General features: G+C 45.1%; 2 protein-coding genes across 2 annotated transcripts; one reads left to right on the plus strand and one right to left on the minus strand.

Moving 5' to 3' along the window:
* The first annotated feature begins 9 nt into the window (after positions 1–9).
* usp22 (ubiquitin specific peptidase 22) lies at positions 10–21352 on the plus strand. Its single transcript, XM_056576528.1, has 13 exons — positions 10–529; positions 3971–4103; positions 6594–6707; positions 6993–7094; positions 9393–9559; positions 13324–13471; positions 13928–14030; positions 15497–15661; positions 16248–16374; positions 17194–17285; positions 17490–17552; positions 18651–18800; positions 19102–21352. Exons 1-13 carry the CDS (start codon positions 410–412, stop codon positions 19142–19144), a joined length of 1527 nt encoding a protein of 508 aa, XP_056432503.1. The 5' UTR covers positions 10–409; the 3' UTR covers positions 19145–21352.
* Positions 21265–27982, minus strand: LOC130371844 (tumor necrosis factor receptor superfamily member 13B). The gene is made up of 5 exons (XM_056577705.1): positions 27852–27982; positions 26574–26676; positions 25980–26120; positions 24734–24991; positions 21265–22417 (listed from the first exon to the last, which is right to left on the minus strand). Exons 2-5 carry the CDS (start codon positions 26674–26676, stop codon positions 22182–22184), a joined length of 738 nt encoding a protein of 245 aa, XP_056433680.1. The 5' UTR covers positions 27852–27982; the 3' UTR covers positions 21265–22181.

The raw sequence follows: 27982 nt of genomic DNA on the forward strand, positions 1-27982 counted from the left end.
ACCCGATTGGCTCACCACGCGAGTAAGGCCGGTCCTCACTTCCAAAATGTAGTCTTGAAATTCCAACGCTAAACATTTAGCCTCTTTTGCTAACCTTTAATAAAACGAAGGGGTGAACAAACTGCGTAGCTGAACCGAGCTCGAGTCACACACGTACTTAAACATTTAGATATTTCCTAACGGGACTTTTAACGAGAGAACCGCATCGATGTTGCGCCACCGTGCTCCGCGCTTCCGATACTGTAAACAGGACATGTCGAGGTAGCCACACATCGGGAGCTGACTGAGTGGAGAGACCTGGAGCCACCGCAGCCGAGCCGCTTGGACCGGGCGGGTGTGTTGTGTTGTAGCAGAGGTGGTGGTGGTGGTGGGGTTGAGCTGAGCTGACAGCACGGGGTCCGCGACCACCATGGGTCCTACAGGTTGCCCCCATGTGCACACCTACAAGGTGGACAACTGGAAGCAGAACCTGAGGGTCATTTATCAGTGTTTTGTGTGGAGCGGCTCAGCCGAAACGAGAAAACGAAAGGTAAAGAGCAATGCTGATCAAAAGTGCATAACAAAGATGTAAGCGATTTCACTAAGACAAATGCCACACCTCATGCGGTGTGTGTCTTAGACCGCACACATTGCAGAGGTGTTGTGATGAATTGGCATTATAGAGAGGGACTCAACTAGGACACATTACTAAGACATTATTGGCTCACCAACATTATAATTGCCGATTCCTTACGAGGGGATGGTAGGATACTATAATTGACACAAATGCAACAGCCTCAATTCATTTTCTTTCTGTGTTATTGTCAAAGGTTGTTATTTATTCATTATAGGCGTCGTTGTTTTTCGAGATCCGTATCAAGATTTGTTGTGAACCCTGTCTGACTACAGTGTGTGTGTGTGTGTGTGTGTGTGTGTGTGTGTGTGTGTGTGTGTGTGTGTGTGTGTGTGTGTGTGTGTGTGTGTGTGTGTGTGTGTGTAGCGCCCAGTGCCAACCCAGTCGAGAGATGCAGTATAGTACATACAATGGTATACTGTGGTGGTATACTGTGTATATCACAGAAGTATACTGTGTATGCCATCAGTCGGTCAAAGGGCTATTTTATCATTACATGTCTTGCTGTAAATTGGTATTGTATGATTGGTGGATGCACAACTCTGAGCCAAGCGTCAAGAAACACATTTGCACCAAATTAGTCCAGTCCACGCATCTGCATTTTGAGTATCGGAGTAATGCGCGCATGTGTCATTCGAGGACAAACTGCTTGCCGTAGAAGTCAGGCTGTACCTCATTGTGCGAAATTACTATTTGCAGATTTTGTTTGCCTCTATAATTGCCTGTTTGCCACGCCTGGCGGACGGATGAGTGGTTTGCGGCGATAGTAGGATGGGGGCACCCGGGCACTGTCTGCGAGGCTGGTTACTCCGTGCGCTGCGGGAGAGAGGTGGGGTGGCGGTGCTTCAAGTGTAGCGTTCATGTTCACTTCCTCTTCCGCCCAATGTGTGCACTTTAAATAAAAAAATGATATACATGATGTTGCTTTTAGTTATAACGTTGTATTTTGGCTCATCAATATAAAAACAATTTCTTAAAGAGCAAACCGACTTGATACATAATTTTAAGTGGAGATCTATTTGGGTATGATTCACTATGTGGATATAATGCAACAAACATGCAGGCCTCCTGACATTTTGCTGTTCAAAGAAAAACAAATAAAATAACACAGGTTTAGGGAGTTACCTTTTTACATATGGTGTGGCTCGTGGAAATGCCCATTATACAAAAATATAATTTTCCTGACACACATCTCCACTGCTTCCGTCATAGTAAGCAATGAGCTTCTATCTAGAATCTAGAAGAAGCAAACCAACGCAAAAATAATCTAAAACCTGTGGAGATAAACATGTCTTGGCATTTGGATTTCACCTTCCTTTGCATGATCTCCTTAAGTAGCCCAAATGTACTTCTGCTACTTTTGCCATCTCCTTCTCTGCTCACTGGATTCACATCAGATTTATTGTCCAGGGCAGGCCTACAGTTGAGAGAGCATTGGATGATGACTTGAGAAACAAAATGTTCAAGGTTTTAAGTCTTTATTTTCTTTTTTTGGGGGCCTATCTCACTCTGTCAGCCTCACCGTTACTAAAGATGAAAATAACCCCACTGTGACACATTAATTTAAGTGTGTGTGTGTGTGAGAGAAAGAGAGAGAGAGAGTGTATAACTAATGTGTAAGTGTAAGCAATAACCATAAGCCCCATATTCCCCAGCCCTATGGTCTACTTTCCCCAGCGTTACTAGAAGTGCATTGTTGGCATTGGTGGCTCCAGTGGGATTTCAAACCCTAACCCTGGCTGTGGCAATGCCTTGTGCTACCCACGTTGAGCAAGTTTGTAAAGCTTCTTCCCCCATATTTATTGGACTAAATGACTACTTTCATCTATTTTTTGTTTTTATTATCAATGCTGGCTTCTTGTTGCTTCATTGTTGTCTTGAGTGTCAACAGGGATTTAGCCGTTCAGTAAATCCTATAAAGCCTTGTATTTCCAAGCCCGCCATTAAACCAAAATTCTAAAAGTAGCACACACATGCATATATACATTATGCATGTACTTATATAAATGTAAGGCAAACTTGACATCCTTAAATTGGACCTTCACGGACCACTGTACAATAAATGCCTTGCTCAGAAGCCTGCTTAAAAAGAGTGTGGGTGGGGTGTGTGTGAACAACTCTGGCACATACATTCTCAAAGGCATTTTTTTAGTGTCCGTGTCCAACATGTTGGTACAAAGTTCCTTGCACATAATAACAAGCTAGATTATGGACACATGACCGAAAGTAACCAATCATACGCAGGGGAATAAGACCGCAACGTTGCATCAGCGGCAGATTTAACTGCCTCGCATGCCCCCTCTCCTTTTCTCTCTACCGCAGAGGGACCGAGATTTTCTGTTATATCCAGGATGCTGTTGCCGTAGCAACCCGGGACAAGTCTTTTAGGAAGTATTGACTGTTCCCTGCATTCAAGGGGAGGGCTAGTAAGAAGTCTAGCCTCTTTGTTGAGGCGTACACCTTCTTTATAAAAAAAATAAGAACAATTAAGGTTTTATCCTTCTTATTGTAGAGTGAGATAGAAAGGAAGGAATGGGAGATAGAGGGGAAGACATGCAGCATAGGACCGCGGGCAGGAACCGAACCCCGGTCACCACGGTAAGGACTGGGCCTCAATGGTACGCACTCTACCCGGTGAAATATCTTAAGGGGATGTGTACAACTTGCGGTGTTATTTTTCACATTGCTGCACAACGTGTGGCTGTTGAACACCAACAAGAACACGTGCAGAACACCGAATCATACAACCACGATTCATAATTCATAGAGTGTTTGCTTATCAGTTGAAAGGGAGTGTCTGTGTGGCTGGAATAACAATTTGCGCATTTAGCATTTTGGTTTAGTTTTTGTGTAAACAACCGTGGGACTTCTAGCCCCATTGTTCTTTGTTCAATGTGTATGTTCATGTCTAGTCCACACCTAACTGCTCATTATGTATCCCTATTTCTCTGGACATATCTTTATCTTTTTCATTTTGGTTGAACCTGGATATCAGGAGGTTTTTCTATTCTAAGCCAAGAGATGGCAACCTTTTGTGGAAGAGCAGGTTTTTGTCTTGCACTAGACTGATGTTACCCTCATTCATTGGATCCCAATTCCCACTCCATCTCCTGAGATTTCCTCCCCCCCAAAGAATGGACCGTTCAGTGAAAGTCCAAGTCTTCTCTCTCCTGCCATCCAGACAACTATACCTGATTTAAATATCTCTGTCTCCGTCTCTCTCTCTCCCCCCCCCCACTCAATAGGCTTTATTGTCATGGGAAATGTACATTGCTAAAGCTGATGTAAATATCTCCACTCTAAATGGTAATAAATATTGATCTCCCTGCGTCCCTCTCCCTCCCTCTGTCTCCGCAGGCCAAGTCGTGTGCGTGTCACATGTGTGGCTCCCACCTCAGCCGCCTCCATTCCTGCCTCCACTGTGTTTATTTCGCCTGCTTCAGCAAGAAACACATCCACGACCACGCCAAGAGCAAGAGACACAGCCTCGGTACTTCCTTAGGGCACACGCACTCACTCACTAACTCACTCACTCACTCAATGAAATACACACATTAAAGATTAATTAACTAACCAAACTAACAAGGATGACAAGCAGGTGATTAAACACCTGAGAGTTAAACAAGGTACCAACATGGCCTAATGCCAACAACGCCAAAAGTTTGTTAGTGGAGCTTGGCATGTATATTTATTTATACGATATTGGTTGAATGTTTATTAAAGGTTAAAAATGGCTCAAGAACATTTAGTCCCAGTGAAAAGAGTGGTTGAAATAGTGTTTCTGGAATCTAAATCAGAGAAATGTCTCCCGAAATGGGACTGAACTATGTTAGAATCCTGTTTAGATTCTGTATGGGTTATTCTTGCGGATCAAAAACACTATAATGTTAATTGCTCTGCCGGCTTTCATACAAAGACCGCTACCTCTCTCTCTCCCTGCTTTGGTTTGCCTCAGGTGGCTATCGACGACATTTCGTTAATGTTAAGGCAATGTCAAAGCATCGATCGTACGGCTGGAAATCCAGCCTGTGAACGCCATCAAGAACAGCTGAAGGGTTTAACTATGTCCTCAGGGAAGGGATTCGCGGCAATATTAAACAGAAATACAGAGAGAAGGAAAGGTCGAGGGAGATACAGAGTGAGGGAGCGAGAGACCGGGAGTGTGGGAGAGATTATGCAATCCAGTGCAATCTGGTTGTGCCACAGTCGCTGTGCCTCGTCCTCCACCAGGGACCGTGGTGTGCATCACATGGTGCACTGGGACTCACTAGGGGCCGGCCTCATCCTGGTACAAAAGTCCACAGAACCTGGAGGGCTGGCAATCTCTGCCTTTCCAAATAAAAGTCTGGTTTGTATAACGTTATGCTTGTCCTACAGTGTAGTATGTACAGCTGCTGTTTGGAAACGAGTTGTCTGTCTGTCTCTTTCTCTATCTTTCTATGTGTTTGTTTGGTTTTCAAACCTGCCGGGATGCTCTCTGCATTGTCCCTGACAAATAATACAAATAACCTCCCGGGTTTGGATCAGACGTTCTGTGCTGGGCTGTACTGTATGACATTGATCCTGTCTGTCGTTTAGACTCTTTTAGGCTCAGTTCTATATATACAGCTTTTATCCTGGTCCCGATGTCTGGGTTATTGACTACGCCTGCCAGCCAACCCACTAAACCCCTTGGGGAGGTCTATCTCTGGCAGGGGGGAAAACTCATGTACATTTTGTCTTACACATGCAGACGCACACACACATTATTGCTTAAGCTGTTGGTGTTTGTGTGTATGTGTGTGTGTGTGTGTGTATGTGTCGGTGTGTGTTAATACTTGTGTGTCACAAGAAAGCATCGCACATGTACCTCTGGTGTCTCTCCTGCTGACACCTCCATGACAGACAAGGATTTTGACCACAAATACATATTGTGAGAGAACACGCATCACGTATTTGGGGGTCATTATGGTTAGGGCTATACATGAGAATCATTTCAAACCCTAACTTAAAGGGTTAGGGGAAGAAGTAACACGTCTAACCCATCATTTCTTTACCAGAAATCTGATTCCGTCAGCTCTACCAGTAAGTGGATTCAGTTTGTTCTACCGCTAATCGTATTCGGTTTGTTCTACCGGTAATCACATTCAGTTGCTTTGTGAACTGGCACCGCTCCAGGGGAAACGGTAAGCACTGGTGGCTAAGCAAAAAAAAAACTATCTGGAGCTGAGATTACAAAGGCTTTCATTTGGCAGATGTTGAGGACAGAAAACTTTCTGGGAGAGCGGCCACAGAAAACGCTGTATCGCAAAAATCAGCAGGGAACCCCCTGAGACAGTGTGTGTGGCTCGGCTTTGGATTTAATTAGGTTAACCGCTAATTTAAGTGCGACGAGTCGTGGCGCTCCCCAAGAGGAGGACGTGAAACCAAACTGTTAGAAAAAGGGAACAGGGGTAATTAAGAAGTCTGTTATTCCTGCACGCTCACTATCTCGTGTGTGTGTTTGTGTGTGTGTGTGTGTGTGTGTGTGTGTGTGCTTTCCAGGGAACACTAACAGGGTTAAGATAAAGTCAAAAGGAAAGAAAAAAAATAAAGTGTAAAAAAAAAATGGTCTGTACTTTGTTGTTAAAGCCATTGTATCCTATAATTTCATTTTTTTTGTGCCCTTCTTAATATTTATTTTTCCTTCTTTCTCGACGACAGCCACAGTGTTGTCAGAGAAACAGTGGAACGGCGGCGTAACAAGTTATGATGGAGGGAACATAACAGAGTGAAGCAGAAAACAATTGAAGAAGGAGATTATGGACTGATTATGACAGTCCAGCATTCTCAGTCCCCCCCTGCCCTCTGGGTTGGATAAGAGATTTCTGTGTATTAGTGCAATGCAGCGACAATAACAATTGACTTGGGTCAACCATGCTCACTATTTTCCACTCTTTATTGCGATACTGCAATATCAAAACTGACGTGTGTGTGTGTTTGTGTGCGTGCTCCTCCCCAGCTATAGACCTGCTGTACGGGGGGATTTACTGTTTCGGATGCCAGGACTACATCTATGACAAGGACATCGAACAGATTGCCAAAGAGGAGCAGAGGAAAGCCTGGAAGATGAAAGGTACGCACTGACACGCGCGCACACACACACACTGTCTACCGGTCTCACGGTAACGTCAAAATCCATACTGTCGCGCAAATTCACAACGGTGTACTTTCTATACCGTTTATAACACACACACACACACACACACACACACACACACACACACACACACACACACACACACACACACACACACACACACACACACACACACACACACACACACACACACACACACACACACAGTTGCATGGTTGATGTTGCTTGGGTGTGTGGCGGAATATATGTGTATGTATGTAGGAGCGGGAGAGAGGTTCCTGACGTGGGAGCCCAACAAGAGAGAGCTGGAACTCCTCCGCCACAACCCCAAGAGGCGGAGAATCACCTCCAACTGCACTATAGGTCGGTTTCTCTCTTATCATTCTCTCACTTTAATCTCTCCCTCTCTCCTGTTATTCTTTGTGCGTGTGTGTCTCTCTCCCTCACTCGGCCTCCATCTCCCTCTGTGTGTCTGCCTCCATCTCTCTCCTTGTCTCTTCTCCGTACTATTGATTTCCCTCGTTCATTTTCTCACACTCCTAACACGCTGGCCACGGTAACTCGCTCTTCAGAGAGCGAGAGAGAGAGACTCTAGGAGTGAAAGGTAAAGAAAGAGGGCATGGCTGCTTTAAATCCGGTCTGGGTTGTCTGGAGGGCCTGCGAGAGAGGACTCAGACTGAACAGTCAGTTCTCTGGGGGGCAGGAAATCTCAGTAGTTGTAGTGGGTATAGGCAATAGGCTCCCGACATCAGTACATTGCACACACGCCTTATTTTCCCAGTTTCCCTAGGAGGAAGACCAGGCAGGAGAGAGAAAAACTGATTAAATTCCCGGTGCTACACTGACACAGTGTCAACATAACACAGTACCACCTCAACCACAGCCATTTTGCCGGATTTACTCTATGACACATCCCCGCAACCGTATCTGAGCCTGCTGTTAAAGGGCAATCATCCTTCATACCGTGTGCCACCGATCATATTACAGGAATAAGGAAGGGAACGCATGGGAGCTCGAAGTACATCAAGCAAGGATCGATTTAGACGGAAGAAAAATAACACTGGGGGAGAGACATAGAGAGGAAGAGAAACACAGACAGAAGAAGCAAGAGGGGGAGAGAGGAAGTGAGCTGGAGAGAGCAAGCAGGAGAGAGGGAGAGAGAGAAACTGCACTAGGGTGAGACTGGGTTGATGAGAAAGTAGGTGATGCAAGAAATAGTAAAAAAGAAATCTACTGCATAATACACAGACAAAGGGGGAGATTTTGAGTTAAATGAAGTACAGAGGCTTGAGGGTGCGGGACTGTGGGAGCTGATGGGATAAAGAGAGGGAGAGTATGGTGCAAGCGGCCACTTGTATTGCAGAGCAGTGGTTCCCAACCTGGGGGTCTGACCCACTTGGGGCCCCCTGATATGCATATTGGGGCGCAGGAGATTGCTGACAGAAGCTATAGATATTTGCTACATTGAGGCAAATAATTATTTTAAAAGACCTCAGAGACGTCCTGTTTATATGGACCGTCTGCCTCAAGACTCATGGCCACTACCAGAAACTATTAGTGTGTAGTAGAGTGACGTTCACAGAGACATTGATATCACAGGGACATTATTCTTGGTTACTATATATTTGTAGCAATGTCCATGTTAAAGGCCACCTAGGTAACTGCTATGTTAGCATGCAGGATATCTCCCCGTGTGTGGAGGTGGCTGGTTTAACCCGTGCATATTCATTTCTCAAAGCACAACAGGTGTGCAGCTTCACCCAATCAGTCTGACTCGGGCCAGGTGAGGCTGCTCAAACCAGCCATCATCCACACACACACCCCACATGTTCTATGTTATTTATATCACCGGCAGATTTTAATTGGGTTAAAACTATTTGCATGGAAGCAGATGCACAAAAGCGAAAGTCACAAACTTTTCCCGAGCTAGCTATGGGGTCACAAGCTAAAATAAGGTTTTGGAAACCGCAGGTGGAGCGAGAAAGGGGGTGAGGATGGGATGAATGAAGACGAGATCAGAGGAACAGGGGGAGCGCTGAGATGTAGAGCGCCGGCCAGACATGGAATGATGAGATGTAAACGGCGGAGGAGTGGAGCGCAGGGAACCAGAGAGAAGTACGAGGCGTCGGGAGGAAGAGGTTGGAGAAGAGGCTGGAGCTTCTGAAAGCTGCGCACAGCAGGGAGAATTCTCTTCCGCCTCTGGATCCTTTCTCTCCCTCTCGCTCTCTCGTCTGATCTCTTCTGTCTTCACCTCTACAGAAGCCTCCGCTCTCGGGTTCACTTCCAGCGTCATTAGTTTCTCTTTTGCAGCTTGTGTTGCCGTCCCTTTCTCAGCTTTTCTTGGTCCTCCCCTCTGTCTGCTGTTCCCCTTCCTTCCTCCTCTCATCCTCCTCTTCGTATCCCACCCCCTACTTCTCTCCTCTTATCTCCTTCTCCCACACTTTTCTCTGACTCTCATCTAATCCCCCATTTCCCCCTCTTACCTCGTCTCTCCTCCCTCCTCTTCACCGATCCTCCTCTCTCGTGTTGTCTGCTGTCTCCATGTCACAGAGCGAGCGTCATTTTAATGAGTCATCTCTATTTGCATTCGTTTTTTAAACCATTATTTGATTTTCTCTCTCTCTCTTGGTCTCTCTGTCTCTCTATCTTTCTCTACCTTAGGTTTGAGGGGTCTCATCAACCTGGGCAACACGTGCTTCATGAACTGCATCGTCCAGGCGCTCACGCACACGCCGCTGCTGCGCGACTTCTTCCTGTCCGACCGACACAAGTGCGAGATGCAGAGCAACTCCTGCCTGGTGTGCGAGATGTCCCAGCTCTTCCAGGAGGTGAGGGGGTCGTAGGGGTACGCTGGAAGTGGGTCCTTTCTCGTCGAAGCATGCAGAATCCTGGGAAAGGATGCTTTGTATGGGCGGATAGCGGGGGGAGAGACTTGAAGTGACAGAGAACCATTGATCAATTCCTCATCAAAAGCTCCATATTTCTTCTCCTTGTTGTTGTTCTTGTTGTTTTACTCCTCTTCGTACTCTTCGTGCCCGGTGAACTTTACTGACGTAAACAGCTCACATTGAGTAAGAGATCGGGGCTACCCGTCGAGTCCGGGGGGGGGGGGGGTGCATCAGGCATTGCCATTGTTTATCCTGTCACTAAAGGGCCACCGGTAGCCTCCATTCAACCCAATTGTTTTTCATATTTTAATGCATTCATCCGAATGAATCAAGACTACCAGTTATCGATTTTTTTCCTTGAAGGCTGCTTCACATCTTTAACATATTTACATATGAGCTGAGTCATCTCGGTGTTGTTGGGCTCCGGTCACAGTTGAGGCCGTCCCTGATTCAGGCCGGAGTACACCGGCAGGCAGACAGGAGCTGGATGAGTATAGGTTTTCCAACCATGAATACAATGAGCGAAAAGAAGAAACCAATGCTTGATCATGAATTGTAGCGTTATCCCAATCTACTATCACCACGCAATTTCAGCAAGTGCACGTCAGTTTACAGGTCCCTTACTTCCTATGAGCTTTTTACCCAAGTTAACTGTCCCCGGTCCCTTACTTCCTATGTTGTGTACACCAGTAAACACACCCCGGTTCCTTACTTCCTATGTTTTGTCCACCAGTTAACCCTCCGGTCCCTTACGTCCTATGTTGTGTACGCCAGTTAGTACACCCCGGTCCCTTACTTCCTATGTTGTGTCCACCAATTAACACTCCCGATCCCTTGCTTCTTATGTTGTGTACGACAGTTAACACTCCCCTGTCCCTTACTTCCTATGTTGTGTATGCCAGTAAAACGTTCCCCACCTGAGTTAGAAGAACTGATAAGGAGGACGGCAACAAAGATGAGCACAGCTTACGTGACGATGGAATTTCCAAAACATGTACAAATTCCTGTACAAAGGAAACAGGTGTCCCTCTATTGGAAGTCCCGCCCCCTCTCCCTCACCACTGCACCCATGTGACTGTAGGCATGTCGCTCCCTACTTAAAGGCTGTGTTGCAGGGTTTATGGTAGGTGCTATATTAGCGGTTTGCTATCGATTCTCATTTCCCCAAGAATGCATTGCATAACGTCACTTTGGGGAGACACGGACCAAAGACGCATTTAGACCCTTGAGAGTAGAGACTAGTAAGAGAGTGTTCAGCAGATTATGCAGATACATAGATAAATGCATAGATATTATCTATAGTTAGTATATGCTACACGTGAACCTCCTAAGTTGGCGCAATTTGATTGGTTCGCTATCTCGGGATATTGGGCAATATCCCATGATTGACATCTCAAACTCGATATTGTTTTCATCGCAAAATGTCCACTAATAACAACAAATAAACCGCTAATAAAACCAAATAAATCCCGGCAAAAAGTGTTATCTTGTTTATTTTTTTTGTTCACTTTTATTTGTTCACGTGTAGTCTATACTAAAACATTTAATTAACAATTATTCACTTCAGGCTCCGTGAATAGTGGGGAATAGGTGAATAGTGGGGAATAGCCTAGATAGAGAGATAGCCTAGTCAAGTCATTATTAATACCAAATGACAAAAATCGTCGGGAATTCATTTAGGTGATTCGGCTCACACAGGACAGTATAGACTACAAGACCACACAGAACAAGGGAGACAACAAGTCTGACTGGACATATACAAAATACATCACATTAAAAATAGACACATGCGTAGATAGATAGATGGATAGATGGATAGATGGATAGATGGATAGATGGATAGATAGATAGATAGATAGATAGATAGATGGATGGACAGATAGAAAGATAATTAAATATGTTCTATTATTTGCCTTGTGGAGCCAGCCAGTCCTTTGCACGTATGCAAATTAGCCATGTGCGCCTAACAGAAGAAAGACTAATATTGAGGAGTCATGCTAAAAACGGATAGCAAGCGAAAGCTAAACCAGACTGTATCAATCACACAGTTTGGGTCCATTCTAATTTATGGTAAGAGGCTAGTCTTATAAATCTTTGCAGTGACTGAATGTTGATGATAAAACAGATTGTTTTGCATAAGATGAGTGTGTGCGACTGTGCGTGTGTCCTTTCTGGCTTCGGCATACTGCATGGTATGAAGAGCTTGTGGTTAGTTGTGGTCTTAGTGAAGCAGCCTAGCCTTGAAGTTGGATAAGTTGGAGTGATTGTGTACGGGTGTGCGAGAGTGAGAGAGAGAGCACACCCGCCGTGGTGATGTTTTGCTTGTTGTGGGCTGTCTGTCAGCATCCGCCGGGTTTGACGATGTGATTTGTGTATGTGTTCAATGTACTTCTGTCTGGTCGTATTTGCGGTAGATTGATGGTTAAATAATGTCACACCACGATCGGTCATACTTGCAGGCACTCATTTGCAAGTGCACTGATTGCTAGTCCAATAGGCTATACCTGCCATTTATTCAGTTTATTGCTCTTCTGAGTGCGCCAGATTGGTGCCAATTATTGTCGTGTTTGCATTGTAATGCACAACTTTGCCTCTCCTTGTTATAAATCAACATGCATCCAAACAACTTTAGCCAATACAGCCTCCTGTGTTGCTTTAAAATATATAGCATATCAGATTATCAAAAAATGTGCGTGTTGTTATTTAGGCTTAATACTAATTGTCTTGCATCAATGAATTATTGAAATGTTAGAGGCCTACTGCAAAAAAGTATATCGGTCTTGCGCAACAATCGGGAGATGGGGACCCCCGAATATTGACGGGTATTTCGCACACTGGGTAAAATGAGGCTTAGAAATAAACACTAGGCAAAGATGTTGTTACTGGAGCTTGTACCATCAAAACCTGGGATAACTAATCGGAAATCAGGTACGATTTATTAGGGATTTTCTGGGGGGGATTTCACAGGTGGGACTGGCAAGGTAGCTCATAGCATTATGCCTTCTATTTCTAGATCTTCTGACTAAGTTTACCGGTACTTATCTGATCGACATAACCGCTGTCACTAGATATAAAGAAAACCTTGATTTTCACTCGGTGCTATTGAATGAAAATAAAAATAAATAAAAGTGCCGTTATTGTATGCACTGCTGTTCATTGACTAGCTCCAGCACTCGTTGCTGCGTTGCTAAATGATAGCAACTCTCCACTCATTCTCCTCTGACCATGCATTTAATTGGCTTTGACCGCCGTCAGTTCTCGGCAATTCCTCATTCGCCCTCTCACGTCTGACAGGTTCGAAATTATACGGCTGTGGGCCACCCATCATACATGTTATTTGTGGTTCTTGCCACCTCTTAGACCCCATAGTTCTAGTACTAGGTTGAGGCTACCTTCCACCACGTCTCCCTAACGTGACGTCATCGCCGAATGGAAAACACCTGTTACTGCCAAAAACGCCAAAAACTGGACTTTAACACTATTTAGGAGACATTTTATAAATGATATACATATTTTGAGTGCTTTATGTACCCATTAATCAAAACTTCAGGTTAACCTCCACGTAGGCCTTTAAGCTTTGCTACATAGTCCCGCCCCTCTCTCGCATTTGCACTGGAAGAGTCCCGTTGCAGGTGTTGGGCCGGGAAACAAGAACGCCCCGGGGAAGGAGGGGTAGTAATGACCTCTCCTCCCCCTCTCCTCAGTTCTACTCGGGCCACCGCTCACCCCACATCCCGTTCCGCCTGCTGCACCTGGTGTGGACGCACGCCCGCCACCTGGCCGGCTACGAGCAGCAGGACGCCCACGAGTTCCTCATCGCCGCGCTGGACGTGCTGCACAAGCACTGCAAAGGTCCCGCCCCCACGGCCACGCCCACACTCACACAGAGCACACGGGCACAGTCCGGACGGAGCTGCCGGGTGCAAAGGCCTTTTTAGGAGGGAACCTGAGTGCATGTCATGATTGGACTGAGAAGGGTCACTGGCTCCACTTGATGCACAAAGCACTTTACATAAAAAACAAATGATTATTAGATAATGGTCATTGTAATGTTTGGTAAAGTGGGTTGCATTTTAATGCATGCAATTTAAGTTGAGTAGTTGTAATCAAGATGTATGAATCGGCTCTTTCTCATTATCATTTGTCTTGTGTGTGTGTGTGTGTGTGTGTGTGTTTGTGTGTGTGTGTGTGTGTGTGTGTGTGTGTGTGTGTGTGTGTGTGTGTGTGTGTGTGTGTGTGTGTGTGTGTGTGTGTGTGTGTGTGTGTGTGTGTGTGTGTGTGTGTGTGTGTGTGTGTCTCTCCCAACAGATGACAATGGGAAGAAGGCCAACAATCCAAACCACTGCAACTGTATTATCGACCAAATCTTCACGGGGGGCCTGCAGTCCGACGTCACCTGTCAAGTCTGTCTGTGAGTGTGTGTGTGTGTGTGTGTTGTCACTGGATGCAATCTATATTGTTATGATTATCAATTCAACACTACCCCTTTCATACAATAGATATTATTATTTACACAAGTCAGTTTTAAGTTTGGTATCTGTTACAGAAACAAAATGTCTGCTATGACGTGTGAGTGAAGGTCTAGCGTTTGGCTCCAGGCGATGGTACACATAGCCCAGAGCACCCACAGCTGACACACTGCAGCAACGGAGGCTCACAGGCTCCGTGGTGCTTTGACTCTGCTGCCACCCGGTGGCCTGGTTTAGTGGTGTCATAGTTACATGCAGTAAGTAAGTTATTTACATACATCATGTAAATAATTACATGACAATATTGATGACTATATGCTCTGTAAGGTGACCTTGGGTGTCTTGAAAGGCGCCTCTTAATTAAATGTATTATTATTATTATTATTATTATTATTATTATTATAATTGATGCTTCCCTACAAACACTGAATTGATACCTTGATAAGCTGAGGTCTTTGGTCCTGACTCATAAATAAAATTATAATTGTGTTTCAAATGGAGCCCATAAGTGACCCATGCCAGCAGCCAGACCAATGGCCACCCTGACTTAGATGAATCTCTGAAGCTAAGCAGGTGTGGGCTTGGTTAGTACTGGATTGGAGACCAACTGGGAACACTGAGTTGCTGCTGGAAGTGGTGTCAGGTGTTGGCCAGTAGGTGGCACTCTTCCCTCTGGCCCAAAACATCAATCCCCGTAAAACCGAGGTGGTGACTCACTGAGGTCATAAAAGATCCCAGGGCACCAATCGCAAAGAGTAGGGGCTTCCCCGGTGTCCTGGCTAAAACTGCCCGCCCAGGCTCATTCAATCCGGCCCCCTAATCATCCCCCTGTATAATTGTCTTATTCATTAATTCCCTCACTCTCCACCTCAAACTGGTGTGTGTGGTGAGGGTTCTGGCGCAGATTGGCTGCCGTGCATCACCCAAGTGGGTGCTACACACTGGTGGTGGTTAGTGAGGATCCCCCCCCCCCCCCTTCACTGTAAGCGCTTTGAGTTTCCAGAAAATAAAAGGGCTATATAAATTCAATGAATTATTATTATCATTACCTAAATCACAACTTCTTACAGGATTGTAAAAGGAATCTGAGTAATATCTTGGTTTTGTAATTGTGTTGGGTGTCATTTCAGCAGCCCTGAGTCATTTCTACCCTTTGCCTGTAGAATAACTCACGAAATCTCACTCTCCACTCTCTCTGTCCAGACACCCAGACCTGTCACAACCTGCACCTATTTCTTTCCTTTTCACAAACTCATTGCATCATGCATTGTTCACGACTGACCTCCCATTTGGGGATGAACCATTAAGACGAGGGGCCTGAATAGGAATGCAGAGGTTTGGCTTCAACCCCTGTCGTGAGTGACACTACCGCCCTTCTGCCTCCACCCCCCTCCCCCCCCCCCCCCAGCGGCGTGTCCACCACCATCGACCCCTTCTGGGACATCAGCCTGGACCTGCCCGGCTCCTCCACCCCCTTCTGGCCCCTCAGCCCCGGGGGCGACGGATCGGCCCTCAACGGGGAGACACACACTTCCTCCTCCGGCGCCACCACGCTCACAGACTGCCTGCGCAGGTAAGCACTCAGGCCGCGTCCACACGGAGCCGAAACGGGCGAAAGCCATCCGGTTTCGTTTTATGCGGTTCAGGAATATCTCCGTAAAGACGGAGTCAGTGCGAATCCGCATCGAGCTGTAGAAACGCTGTAGTAAATATTCAAGGCGCTGGTTCTCCACAGAAAAAAGTGGAGCGTATCAAGCCTGCGCGCATACAGCCTGCGCGCTGTATACGAACATTCAGTCACGAGGAGATTCAACCTTTTAAGAGCAGAAATACTTCTTAATGTACAGTCAGTAATTACATTTATCAGGGGGCTTTATTTAAAGCTACAAAATTCCCCCAGCTGGTCATCACACAGGTAGACACTCAGATGTGTCATCACACAGGTAAACAAAGCTGTGACATCACAAGGTAGACACCCGGGTGTGACATCCCACAGGTAGGCATGGCAGTGACATCACAAAGGTTGGCAGTAAAAAGTAAACATTCAAGTTAAGATTTTCTCTCTTATCGTATATCACAACTTCTCACATGAGGTCTACATGCTTCTTTGTTTTGCAACATATTTACCTCACTCATTGTCTGTCTGTCTGTCTGTCTAGATTCACCCGACCAGAGCACCTCGGCAGCGGGGCCAAGATCAAGTGCAGTGGTTGCCATAGTTACCAGGAGTCCACCAAGCAGCTGACCATGAAGAAGCTCCCCATCGTAGCCTGCTTCCATCTCAAAGTTAGTGTAATAATAATGCTTTTCATTGATTCCTGCCCTGGCAAGTTGTGCTAAATAATGAAATCATTCAAAATAATTGCAAAGATAACCCAACTACAATGACAACAACTTTATGAATGAATAAATTAAATAATTAACTCTCTCAGCATGTTGGTGCATCTGCTTCCACACACATGTTGTTTTAACCCAATCATCTGCCCTTCATTTGACCCAGTGAGCATATGTGTTTGGCACCCCACTAATAAGCCTTTCACACATGCACCGAAAGTCTGCACTTCTCTGTATATTCCCTGGTATTTGTGGACAAAAATGTCCGAAACTTCTCAGAGTCTTAATAAATGCAGTATTGACATCACCACAAGAAGAGTCAGCATTACGGAGTTTGAAGCCTCACCCGCCATCTCCGATGTGCTGTAAACAAACCACTGGCACTTCTCCTGCATGCCTTTGGCCTTACATCCTGCCTCCTACACACTCTACCAAGGCGCCGTGATTCGCCTAAAGTATACGGGGTATCTCCCAATTCCCAATACACAGCACATGACCGCACTCCTGCGATGTGCTGCATGTGTAAAAGGACAACTCCTGATCATCTTCGGATCAGATGCTCCAGAGTTGATCCTGTGTTCATGTGTGAAAGGCCTGACAGTGGTTTAGAAGTTACCCAAGGTTGGGAAACACTGATCGGGACTACTTCTCCAAAAATGGTTGATCGATTATTGTCATCTAAATGTATAGCGAAGTACTTTAATCATCCCACCCTTCCTCCCTCCCTCCTTCCCTCCCTCCCTCTCTCCTTCCCTCCCTATCTCCTTCCAGCGGTTCGAGCACTCGGCCAAGCTGAGGCGGAAGATCACCACGTACGTGTCCTTTCCCCTGGAACTGGACATGACCCCCTTTATGGCCTCCAGGTGAGCTTAAATGATGTTAGAATTCTGAGGTCTTGAGTACTCAACATTTGTGAGAGTATATTAATTTGAATTACCATAACTTTTGGTGAATTTCATCTCCCAACTGATCGCGGTTGCTTAATTGCTTAGTTGCTTGGTTGCTGTTGCAAAGGCTTTTGTGTCTCCTTGTTTTCGAGCACCTCTTCCCTCTCTTGTGTGTTTCAGTAAGGAGAGTCGTATGAACGGCCAGTACCAACAGACTACAGACCCCTTCAACAACGATAACAAGTACAAAAGACAAACACCTATTTCCATTCAGTCCCATAATGCCTAATCTGTGTATGACATTGAAGATGTACACCAACTAGACGGCAAACACATCCTTTGCTGCCCTAACCACTGTCTCCTGCCTTCAGGTAGACACATCAGTCCTACAGTGGTGCTCAATAGATAAAACATCTAGCTGGCCCCTCAGTCGATAAACGCCTTGAATGAGCTGTAGGCAGAGATGGATGGATTGATCGATTGATGGATGGGTGGTGAGATGAATGGATGGATTGATGGATACTTTATTCATCCCTGGGGTACCTTGGGGGTGAAAGACAATGTAAAAAATATCAATAGCAAAGTATGAAAGTTACAATAGAAAATAAAGTACAATCATTTTAAAGTTATTATTAAATTAATATTATTGCAGTTATATGTGCAGTAAAAATATATGTTAACAGGCACTTTCCAGAAGCTCCATTTTGGGGTCTCAGATCAGACTATAGATTAATATCTAAAGTCTGACAATAGATTCATATCTAAAGTCTGACAATAGATTCATATCTAAAGTCTGACTATAGATTCATATCTAAAGTCTGACTATAGATTAATATCCAAAGTCTGACTATAGATTCATATCTAAAGTCTGACTATAGATTCATATCTAAAGTCTGACTATAGATTCATATCTAAAGTCTGACTATAGATTTATATATAAAGTCTGACTATAGATTCATATATAAAGTCTTGACTATAGATTCATACATAAAGTCTGACTATAGATTTATATATAAAGTCTGACTATAGATTTATATATAAAGTCTGACTATAGATTCATATCTAAAGTCTGACTCATATCTTGAGTCTGGCAAAAATGTGTCTTTGCGTGAAGGGGGTTTCCCTTTCTTTCGCTTCATATTTGTTTTGACTGATCATGTTGGAAGTTCTGCTATTGCATAGGGCTGCTGGATCCCTGATTAGCATTAAAATAAACGGTTGCAAATAACCTGCTGTTAGTTTCTTTTTGAGTGCTTTGTTGTCTAGTAGTTGTATAACCACTCTCATCCCAAACCCATTCCCCATCCAAACTGAACGGTTCCTCCTCTCTGTTTGACGTAGGTACAGTCTGTTTGCGGTGGTGAACCACCAGGGGACGCTAGAGAGCGGCCACTACACCACCTTCATCCGGCAGCACAAGGACCAGTGGTTCAAATGCGACGACGCCATCATCACTAAGGCAACCATCAAGGACGTCCTGGACAGTGAAGGGTGAGACCTATTCTTGAACCGTTTTTAGTTTCGGATTTAATTTTATCGTGTTCTGAAATTGTTGTGTTTTGAAATGTAAGAAAGTCTGATCTCCGTTAACTGGGTTACCAGTTGACCAGTCATTCATAGGAACTAAGAGAACTGAAATTGCGTTGCGGTCGACTGGACAAATGATACATAAATTCATGACTCATTCAACTCTACAAGTAGACAAATCTGCATAGTAGGTTTCGGGAAACAAAAAATGAAGGCTTGTCATTGAGGTGTGAAACTAAAGTTGTGCCCCCCCCCCCCCCCCCAGGTACCTTCTGTTCTACCACAAACAGTTTCTGGAGTACGAGTAGACCCCTGTAGACCATCATCCTCCGGCTGGGATCATAGAGCACATCTTAATACTCATCCTTAGAGACGAGCGGATGAACAGAACCCGCTGGAGAGGTCGTTTTCTGATTCTCACACGGACACAAGCTGATGAGCTGACGTTTGGCCAGCAGACATGCGTTTCCACTGCACAATAAACTAACATCACCCCATCCTGTTAGGGGGGGGGGGGGGTGTGCTCTCTCCAGCACATGGTTACGTCGCGTCATGCATAGAGCAAGTTGCACTTTTTTTCAGCGCCCTCGTCTTTGCACCAACACAATTCTGTGACCGTATTTAATCCCCCCGCAGACTCGCCTCTCTCCTAGGCAACTCAAATTGATCCGCTGAAGAAACAACCAATCTAAAACAACAAGGCGGAGACGGGATCAATAGACCCGAAGGAAAGGCTTTGGTCCTGGGCCGCGGCGTTGGGGACGCACGTCGACGAACACGCGAGCGGGTCGAAGACGTCGTACGCACCTCTGTGCTCGAGCGTTGGCAGGAACCGGCCTTAAAGCTCGCTGACACACCCGGTCGTCGTGGCCGGTTCCTCTCCACTCGCTGCACACTGTTCATGTTCACTTATCAGCGGATCACCTGTGGAGCACCGATCCCGTCTCCCCAGCTACACCTGACCAATCCTTTAACCTATTTATGCATTTTCAACCAACTGTGGCCCATGGGAGGGTGGGATGGACCAATGGTATTTCATAAGGATGAGATTTGATTAAAGTGGCGGATACTGGGGCGATACTTTACGTTGCCATTTTTGTTCTAAAAAAGTTTGCACACGAGGAAGCAAAAGGTTAGCTGTGTTTTTAATCATTGTCTTACGTAACCTGTCTTTGTTTGTTATTGTTTATATTTGTGTGATGTCACGCAAACCTGGTGTGTGTTTTGGTGTTTGTGATGGCAACGTTGTGGTGTGGTCTAAGGTGTGTGTGTGTGTGTGTGTGTGTGTGTGTGTGTGTGTGTGTGTGTGTGTGTGTGTGTGTGTGTGTGTGTGTGTGTGTGTGTGTGTGTGTGTGTGTGTGTGTGTGTGTGTGTTCCAAAAGGTGTTGATGCTGCAGTGTATATGCAGTTGCATGTTGATTTAATGCCATGTGTATGATCATGTGTGTGACTTTTATTTGTGTGTGTGCGTGCTGCTGTAACTTGTGCATGTGAGATATGGCCTCAAATGTGAGTGTTGGTGTTATGTGTGCGTGTCTGTGTGTGCACTGAATCGACTAAAAATTTAGATCTAACTTGACAGAAAGTTTAGTCTTAATGGCTTCCTGTTCTCCTTAAGGCTGAGGGAGGAGATTTTGCTTTCCCATTCAGTATCACTATAAACGGCTATTATTATTTTTTGAATAGTAATTGTATTATTATAATTAATGTTCATGAAACAGTAGGTGAACTTGCATTGGAACCAAGTTAATTTCCCCCAACCAGTCAGCTGAAAAAAATATTCCATTATTCGACATTGAATACTTTAAATACGACAGAATTTTTGCAACGTGTGTGTGTGTGTGTGTGTGCGTGTGTGCGCGTATGCACGTGCATGGTCCGCGTGTGATTTGTGTTGTGTACTGAATCAGTACTTGCATTAAGCATGAATTTGGACGCTGGATAATGACCGTTTCCTAGGAAAAGTTCTTTTTTTTCTCTGTCATGTATGTGTGTGTGTATTGGGTATGTACTTTTTAATTTTTAAAGAGACATGTTGGAACTACTGGAGTGAGTTATTGATGGGGGGCCAAAGGCTGGAGGGGACTGACGGAGAAGACCCACTCTCCACCTGTCACGCAGGGCCACGTGTGAACCGGACTCGTTGATGTAGACTCACAGTTAAAGGGGACATGTTATACCACCAGGTGTGAGTGGGATTAGCCTTACAAGCCGTTTCGAAAATCTGCCCCATATGACATCACTAGATGGAGTGTCCACCTAGATCTGTGCTGGATAGATGAGCAACGTTTACTTCAGTCCAGTGGGTAGGCTGGTAGGCTGATCTACCCAGCACAGATATAGGTGGACACGCCCACTAGTGATGTCATATGGGGCAGATTTTTTAAATGGCTTGTAAGGCTAATCACACTCACACCTGGTGGTATAATATGTCCCCTTAAAAATAAAAACCTATACCTCTAATATTAACCGTGTGCTGTAGAGTTATTCACACAATGACACATTATGTCACACCGATTTATTTCATACAGACACATAAGAATACTCTTATTTGTACAAAGTTTGACACAAATGAATCGACTTTAAACAATCTCTTGATTTTTTACAGCCAAAAGTCTTCGAGGGCTGACATCGTTATTGGGTTCATCCCAACTATAGTTAATAGAAAAACATGTGTTTGAACTTTAGATGGTTTAGAGGTTTAGATAGAATCATGTGTATCTAAAGAAAAACAATCAAAGCGTGAAGAGAAGTGAGTTTTTCCACAACGAAAAGTTCTATCTACAGCCTTAGATTGTACCCTTCACCAGAGAATAGTACTCACGACTAAAAGGGTAACACCGGTGAATAACCATAACTCACTTAGCCCAAGATAACAAACGATAAGGCTCCTCTCAATCCTTTAGGCTCTATCATCTGTTGCTTGGCAGCTTGCTATGCCAGGGGATATAGGGATGGGTAGGTTGCCCTCTCGCCTCCAAAACCAGACCACAATGTTGGTAGCCTGGGGCAAGAGTATAGTGTACAGACGGTAAAAGCCTACTTGTCGAAAGTGTTCTGGAACCACACCATAGGTACAGCTATCAAAATAAGTCATACCATGGTATCATATTATGTACCATGTTTTTTTTTATAACAAACAAACCAAAATATAGATTTTGTTGTCTAACCCACAGTTTCTGGAATCACAGGTGTAGAGGCTAAGGTGGAGGACTCCATCCTCAATCTCTGCAACACCTCACTAATATATCAGTTGCTTTGTATAATAAGCGTGGCTAATATCTCCCAAAGACATGGACTACATAGTAGATGGTAAATGAAGCGCCAGTGGGTTTCCAAGTCATTTCACAGGCTTGGATCTCCCCGAATCCACCTCGGATTGCCCCAACGGCCCTGCTCCTCTTGACCCCACCCGGTGCCGCTGTGCTGAGGGGAGGAGAAGGAGGAGGAGGTCTGCTGGTGGAGGGAGTAGATTAGCTTGGCCTCACCCACTGCCCCCCGACACGGGACTCTGAGGTCCGGGAAGCAGTGGGTGCACTCGCAGCTCTCCGTGGGGTTGGATGTGCAGGCGGACAGGGGCTCTGTGGAGGGTGACGACAGGGTTTTTTATTAGCCGTTCCATGGTGTTACACTAGGGGGCAGTATAGACCAATACACTCTTGATAGAAAATAACGGAAGAGCGAGAAAAACTGGCGGCGGCAGGAGGGAAAGCCTCTTCTAGTGGTTTGCGGAGTGTTTACCTAACATATGCTTCACTCCCTTCCAATTTAAAAGATATTAAAAGTATAACCATACCTCTTTGATAAATCTTTGCAACTTCAAAGAAATGTATGCAGCTGACCCTTACAAACTGCAGTAGGATGTCAGGCTTACAGTCAGGGCAGTTTCTAGGTTTCTGAAATATCCGGGGCTTAGCCCAGAGGGAAAGGGAAAATACGCGAGTTAATTTTTTTTGTATGCTTTATTGCCCACGCAAATTTTTTCAGAATGCTTTAAATAATGCGCTTAATATAGCTTTAAATAGCTTCCTGACTGCTGTGCTGCTTATCCCCAGACATCTAAAGTTCTGGGGATAAGCAGCACAGCATATAATATATAGACCTTACATATATATAGGTATATATGACTGGAGATAGGATAGGTTAATTCACTTGAGGTGGTAACAGTCTGGTTATGTTTTTAAATCGTTTATTCTCTTGCCAGAAGGACAATCCAGAAGGAGTAGGCCACTTTGAGCTGCCCCTGGAAACCCCATGTTTGTTTTTAATGTAAAGCAAGCAAAAAAAGGTATTTTTTACTTTTTTTATACAATTCGGGGCTAATTAAATAATATCCGGGGCTTTAGCCCCGAATGAAACAGCCTAGTGACGCCACTGGTTACAGTTGAGAGCATAGAGGCCAGAGGGCACTACATTACGGGACCCTTTTCCGTTGGAAGGGCACCCAGAAGGGACGTTTTATGCCATTGTAAAAACCCTTTATGTGCACTTTTCCTCATAATATAGTTGCACCCTAGATAGCACTCAATCATTTTCTTCCAATTTGATTGGAAGCCAATAGGGCACTTGTTCTCATTTCCGCTACTCTAGAGGGCATTTTAGCGATGCAGAGCCTGCCAGCGTTGGGTGCACGCCCAGGCAGGCGTTTATTTACACATCTCGTAGGCAACACGGATCTATTTAGTGGTTCCGTCTGTCCTTGGTTTTTATACAGGCTTCGATTGAGCTTTCCCCCTCACTGCCAAAAAATGAAGTTCTACCTTCTGCCACATCTCCATTGCTGTGCCTCCTGCTTTTGGGTGTTTGTCAGAGCCAAAAGGTCCTGGGTTTGATGGCTGACCATTGTGTCCAACCCCTAAACTAGCTTCTTAATGACAATCTTAGACCCCCTGTAGGAAACTTTAAATGGCCGTGTAACTATAAAGACATCTTTTTATTTTCAATAACATTGCTGTAGGCCTACTACCTTTTCTCTGTGTTCATTATTTAATGTAAATGCAACTTTAATTAAGTATTCAATCATATATATTGGCAAAGGTTGTTAAACTCCCAGCTAAAAGGCGCAGCGGTCGATCCCTAGTGTCCTCAGTCAACCTGTAGGCATCCTTGAGCAAGATTCCCCTACAGCCCCTCAATGTATCTAACAACGTCCGCTAAAAGACTTATGGTGAGAAAAAACTAGAATTTATAGGTTCAGCGATGAATGCTCATATATTCAGACAAGCCTGCGGAAAATATCTGAAGTGATGGTCTCTGCATCAACAGACCCAAGGCTACATTGTCTGGGAATCTTGTCTGTATAGAATATATTCTGGGTTCACTTGAGGAAATACTGAACAGTATTTAGTTTGCAGATGGTTATTTGATCCAAAATGACTTGCACTGTTCTCAGATACAGAATATAGGGGTTAGACACTACAGAGAAAGTTCATTAAGGAGCAGGTGGGTGTTAGATTTTACAGATACCTCAGTAGTAAATAAGAGTCAGACCAGTACAGAGGAAGTTCATTAAGGAGCAGGTGGGGATTAGATTTGACAGATACCTCAGTAGCAGATAAGGGTTAAACAGTGCAGATGCAGGTCAATAAGGAGCAGGTATGGGGGTTGCTACAAATCTTGCTCAGTGATACCTTTTGTAGGATGTGGGCATTTGGGTGTTTGACCTTATAGGAGTCAAACGCCCTATACACACTATTGACTGCCTCTATGATGAAACATACTGAAAAAGTAATGGTTTTTGACTCTAGATATAGAATCAAAATTTAAAAACACCTGGAGAAACCCCCATTTTCCTGTATCATTTGCATGCTTCTTTCAGTTGAATTATAGACTTTAGAGATCTGCTTTAATAAATCACAACCACCAAATAGAAGAAAAGATCACTCGGACAAACTCACGCTTATACATCCTCCCATTCTCCCCCCCGTCGCCTTGGCCATCATCCCGGCCCCTCTGCTGAACGTTTCCCACCAGCTGGGGGATCACCGAGGGCCCAGGCTTCACCGGCCTTGGGCTTCTCTTTCTGGCTGTTCTCAGGAACACCAGCAGAGAGAGGCCCAGGATACACAGCAGCACGAGGACACAAAGGCCCATCAGGGAGTACAGCAGGGGGATGGAGACAGGCAGCAGGACAGCTGAGTGAACCTGGGAGTGTCCTGGTCCACACGTGGAGGTGGTGGTGGTGGTGGCGGTGGGGGGGGTGGGGGTGGGGATGGTTGGTAGTGGTGTGGCTGTAGAAGGAGAATTAGGAAGTGGAGAAAGCCCTGATTGGAGTTGTTCATCATCATTGAATGCATCATTGAATTTGGTGTCGCCGATAATCCGATATATTGTGAGGACTGTAGAGAGTAAAATCCTGAATGAATGTAAATACAGGAAGTGAGGCTGATCAAAACGTTGTTTTGCCATGTCTCGCATGAGAAACGCTCTGGCAGTTTGAAACACGACAAGGTGTCCCCACCAAGACACATCATTTCACGAATCATCACTCAACAATCGAGCCAACACTATTACTACCAATAACATTCCTATGCTCCTATGCTTCCGAAATGGAGATGGTCATTGCGATGTGAAGTCACGATGTGCAAGCCCTGTTTTAATAGGCAAACCTCATTTCAAAGGGGACCAATATTTTTTAGAGCTACGAAGGTTCTCTCTCTCTCTCTCTCTCTCTCTCTCTCTCTCTCTCTCTCTCTCTCTCTCTCTCTCTCTCTCTCTCTCTCTCTCTCTCTCTCTCTCTCTCTCTCTCTCTCTCTCTTCCACTATGACTGTTTGGTTTATTACACACCACCTCTCTCTAAATCTTGCTGCATGAAGACGTGCATCCACCTACCCACCCTCCCCTTAACTCTTTGCGTGATTGGTTCCTGCCCAAAACTAAATAAGTCTCTCGCCCTCTCCTCCTCTCTCCCCCCCCCCCCCCCCCCCCCCCCCTTCAATCTCTCGCTTCCCTCTCTCCCCCCTCCCCTCCCCCGTCTCTCCTCCTGCTCTTTTCCCTCTCCCCCTCCCCTCTCTGATGGCCCACACACCTGCTGTGTCGGAGGGACCCGGGGGTCCTTATGTGTGTGCCCAGGTGGAGGCTGCGCTCCCTGGGATCCACAGGGAGTTGCGTGAGGGCCAACTGTGTGTGTGTGTGTTTGTGTTTGGGGGTGGGGGTGTGGGGGTACTCACTGAGGCAATACTGGCTGCACTCCTGCGGGTGCCTCCCGCACAGGTCGGCACAGCGGATGCACTGATGCCGCCCGAGGTCGTAGTAGTGGCCTCCCATGGCGGTGCAGTTAGCCACTGCAGAGCACCGCACAGGATTTCTTTGTTTTTAATCTTTTGGCTTATTTTACTACATCATTCTTATTCTGAAGCATGTAGCCGTTTTGATTGTGTGTGTATCTGCCCCCCGGTACACATGCAAGTGTGTTGTTTGTTTCTGTATTTGTGTGTATACACACCGCAAATATCCTATACTGGAAACCTGTGTTCGCATAGGTGCACGTTTGTGTGTGTATTTGTGTGTGTATGCGTGCACCTGCATGTGTGTCTGTGTGCGCGTGCATGTGTGTCTGGATCTGTGTGTGCTTGCAGGTGTCGTCTGTGTGTGAATGTGTGTGTGCGTAGAGGTTTGCATCTGATTTGATTTGTGTGTGTGTGTGTGTGTGTGTGTGTGTGTGTGTGTGTGTGTGTGTGTGTGTGTGTGTGTGTGTGTGTGTGTGTGTGTGTGTGTCTGTGTGTGTTTAACCTTACCACAGTGCTCGGTACACATTGGCTGATGGCATAACGTTTCACAGGCCACGCATTCATCAATCAGAGTGTACCGCCAAGTACCGTTTGGACACGGTTTACCCATCTGGAATAGTGGACGGACAGACAGACGGACAGACAGATTGACAGACAGAGGGTCAGACAGTCAAGGTGCTTGCTCCCTTGTCTGATTGTGAATGTTGGGCCAGAAATGGCCACCGCCTTTTACAACTTCATTACCAACCGACCGTTCTTCTGACAACAGCCAACACACCAACCCCCAATGCACACGGCCCACTGGCCAGACGTTGTGGTGTTTGTCGGGTTGGTAGGGCGGGTAGACCATGGAAAAGATGGACGGAAAGATAGACGTGCACACAGATCTCCAGTCAGACAGGTTAAGGTAGGACAGACGGATAGAGAGGCAGGCAGACAGAAAAAAGGATGGACAGACAGACAGACGGCGGACACACAGATGGCCACTCCGGATGGACAGACAGACAGGCTGATCAATGAACGATTGGGGAGACAGGGAAAGATGACGGTTAGACTGACAGTTGCAGTCAGACAGACTTGCTGATGGCCACGGGAAAGCGAGGCAGAAAGGCAGTAAATACGTTTTGCAGACTGCTTGCATTGTGGATAAATTAGCATTGAAGCGTAACAAAATGATAGCTAAAAAAAAAACCTTATTAAAAGGAATCCCAGCAATTAATGGCATCCATTCAAAAGACTTCCCATCACCCAATAAAATATTTGGACCTCCCTTTGACCTTAGTTTGATATTTGTTTGTTAATTTGTTTTATTTGTTGTTAAGAAACACATGCTTGCTGCATGGCTGCCATGTAATATGAGGTGCCTTTTGTAATCCTTGTATAGTATATGTGTTATGATTAGCATATATTATATAGATTCAGATTTATAAATACGACATAGCTTCAAATTAAGCCTTTAGATTTAGGATTTTGATTGAAATACAAGATTTTGATTAAGATATACCATCTCGATTTCGATTCAGGATGTAGATTTAGATTCAATATTTAGATTTAACATATAATTCTAATTTTTATATATGTGAAAAAGTGACTTGGAAATTGCAATACATTTTGTAGGGGTGTTTATTTGCTAAATCTGGGGGATTTAAACCAAGTTCGAGCTATCTGGAAAGATCACTTTATTCAGCAACAAAAGTTTACAAACGGCACACCATAACGTAAACGTGTCGGATTAAAATGGCCAAGTAGTGGAAAAACATAATAATTCAAAACCCTTCTTCTTACCTTTAATCCAAGAAACAAGAATTGGATCAAAAAGATTGAGACGTCCAGTCCATTACGATTTACGTTCCACCGTTCCTTGACAACCCTGGCCAATGCTCCTCCACTCTAGAAAAACGCTCCTCCACTTTAGA

Source organism: Gadus chalcogrammus, chromosome 18 (assembly GCF_026213295.1).
Source record: "Gadus chalcogrammus isolate NIFS_2021 chromosome 18, NIFS_Gcha_1.0, whole genome shotgun sequence".
Classification (NCBI taxonomy): Eukaryota; Metazoa; Chordata; class Actinopteri; order Gadiformes; family Gadidae; genus Gadus; species Gadus chalcogrammus.

Excerpts from the sequence above, each read along its gene's own strand:
- LOC130371844 (XM_056577705.1), bottom strand. The coding sequence starts at position 26,676 with ATGGGTAAACCGTGTCCAAACGGTACTTGGCGGTACACTCTGATTGAT. Across the intron at positions 26,121-26,573 it reads AATGTGTACCGAGCACTGTG|TGGCTAACTGCACCGCCATG; the intron begins GTAAGGTTAAAC and ends GGTGCTCTGCAG. Across the intron at positions 22,418-24,733 it reads GAATGGGAGGATGTATAAGC|AGCCCCTGTCCGCCTGCACA; the intron begins GTGAGTTTGTCC and ends CACCCTCCACAG.
- usp22 (XM_056576528.1), top strand. The coding sequence starts at position 410 with ATGGGTCCTACAGGTTGCCCCCATGTGCACACCTACAAGGTGGACAAC. Across the intron at positions 530-3,970 it reads CCGAAACGAGAAAACGAAAG|GCCAAGTCGTGTGCGTGTCA; the intron begins GTAAAGAGCAAT and ends CTGTCTCCGCAG. Across the intron at positions 4,104-6,593 it reads GAGCAAGAGACACAGCCTCG|CTATAGACCTGCTGTACGGG; the intron begins GTACTTCCTTAG and ends GCTCCTCCCCAG.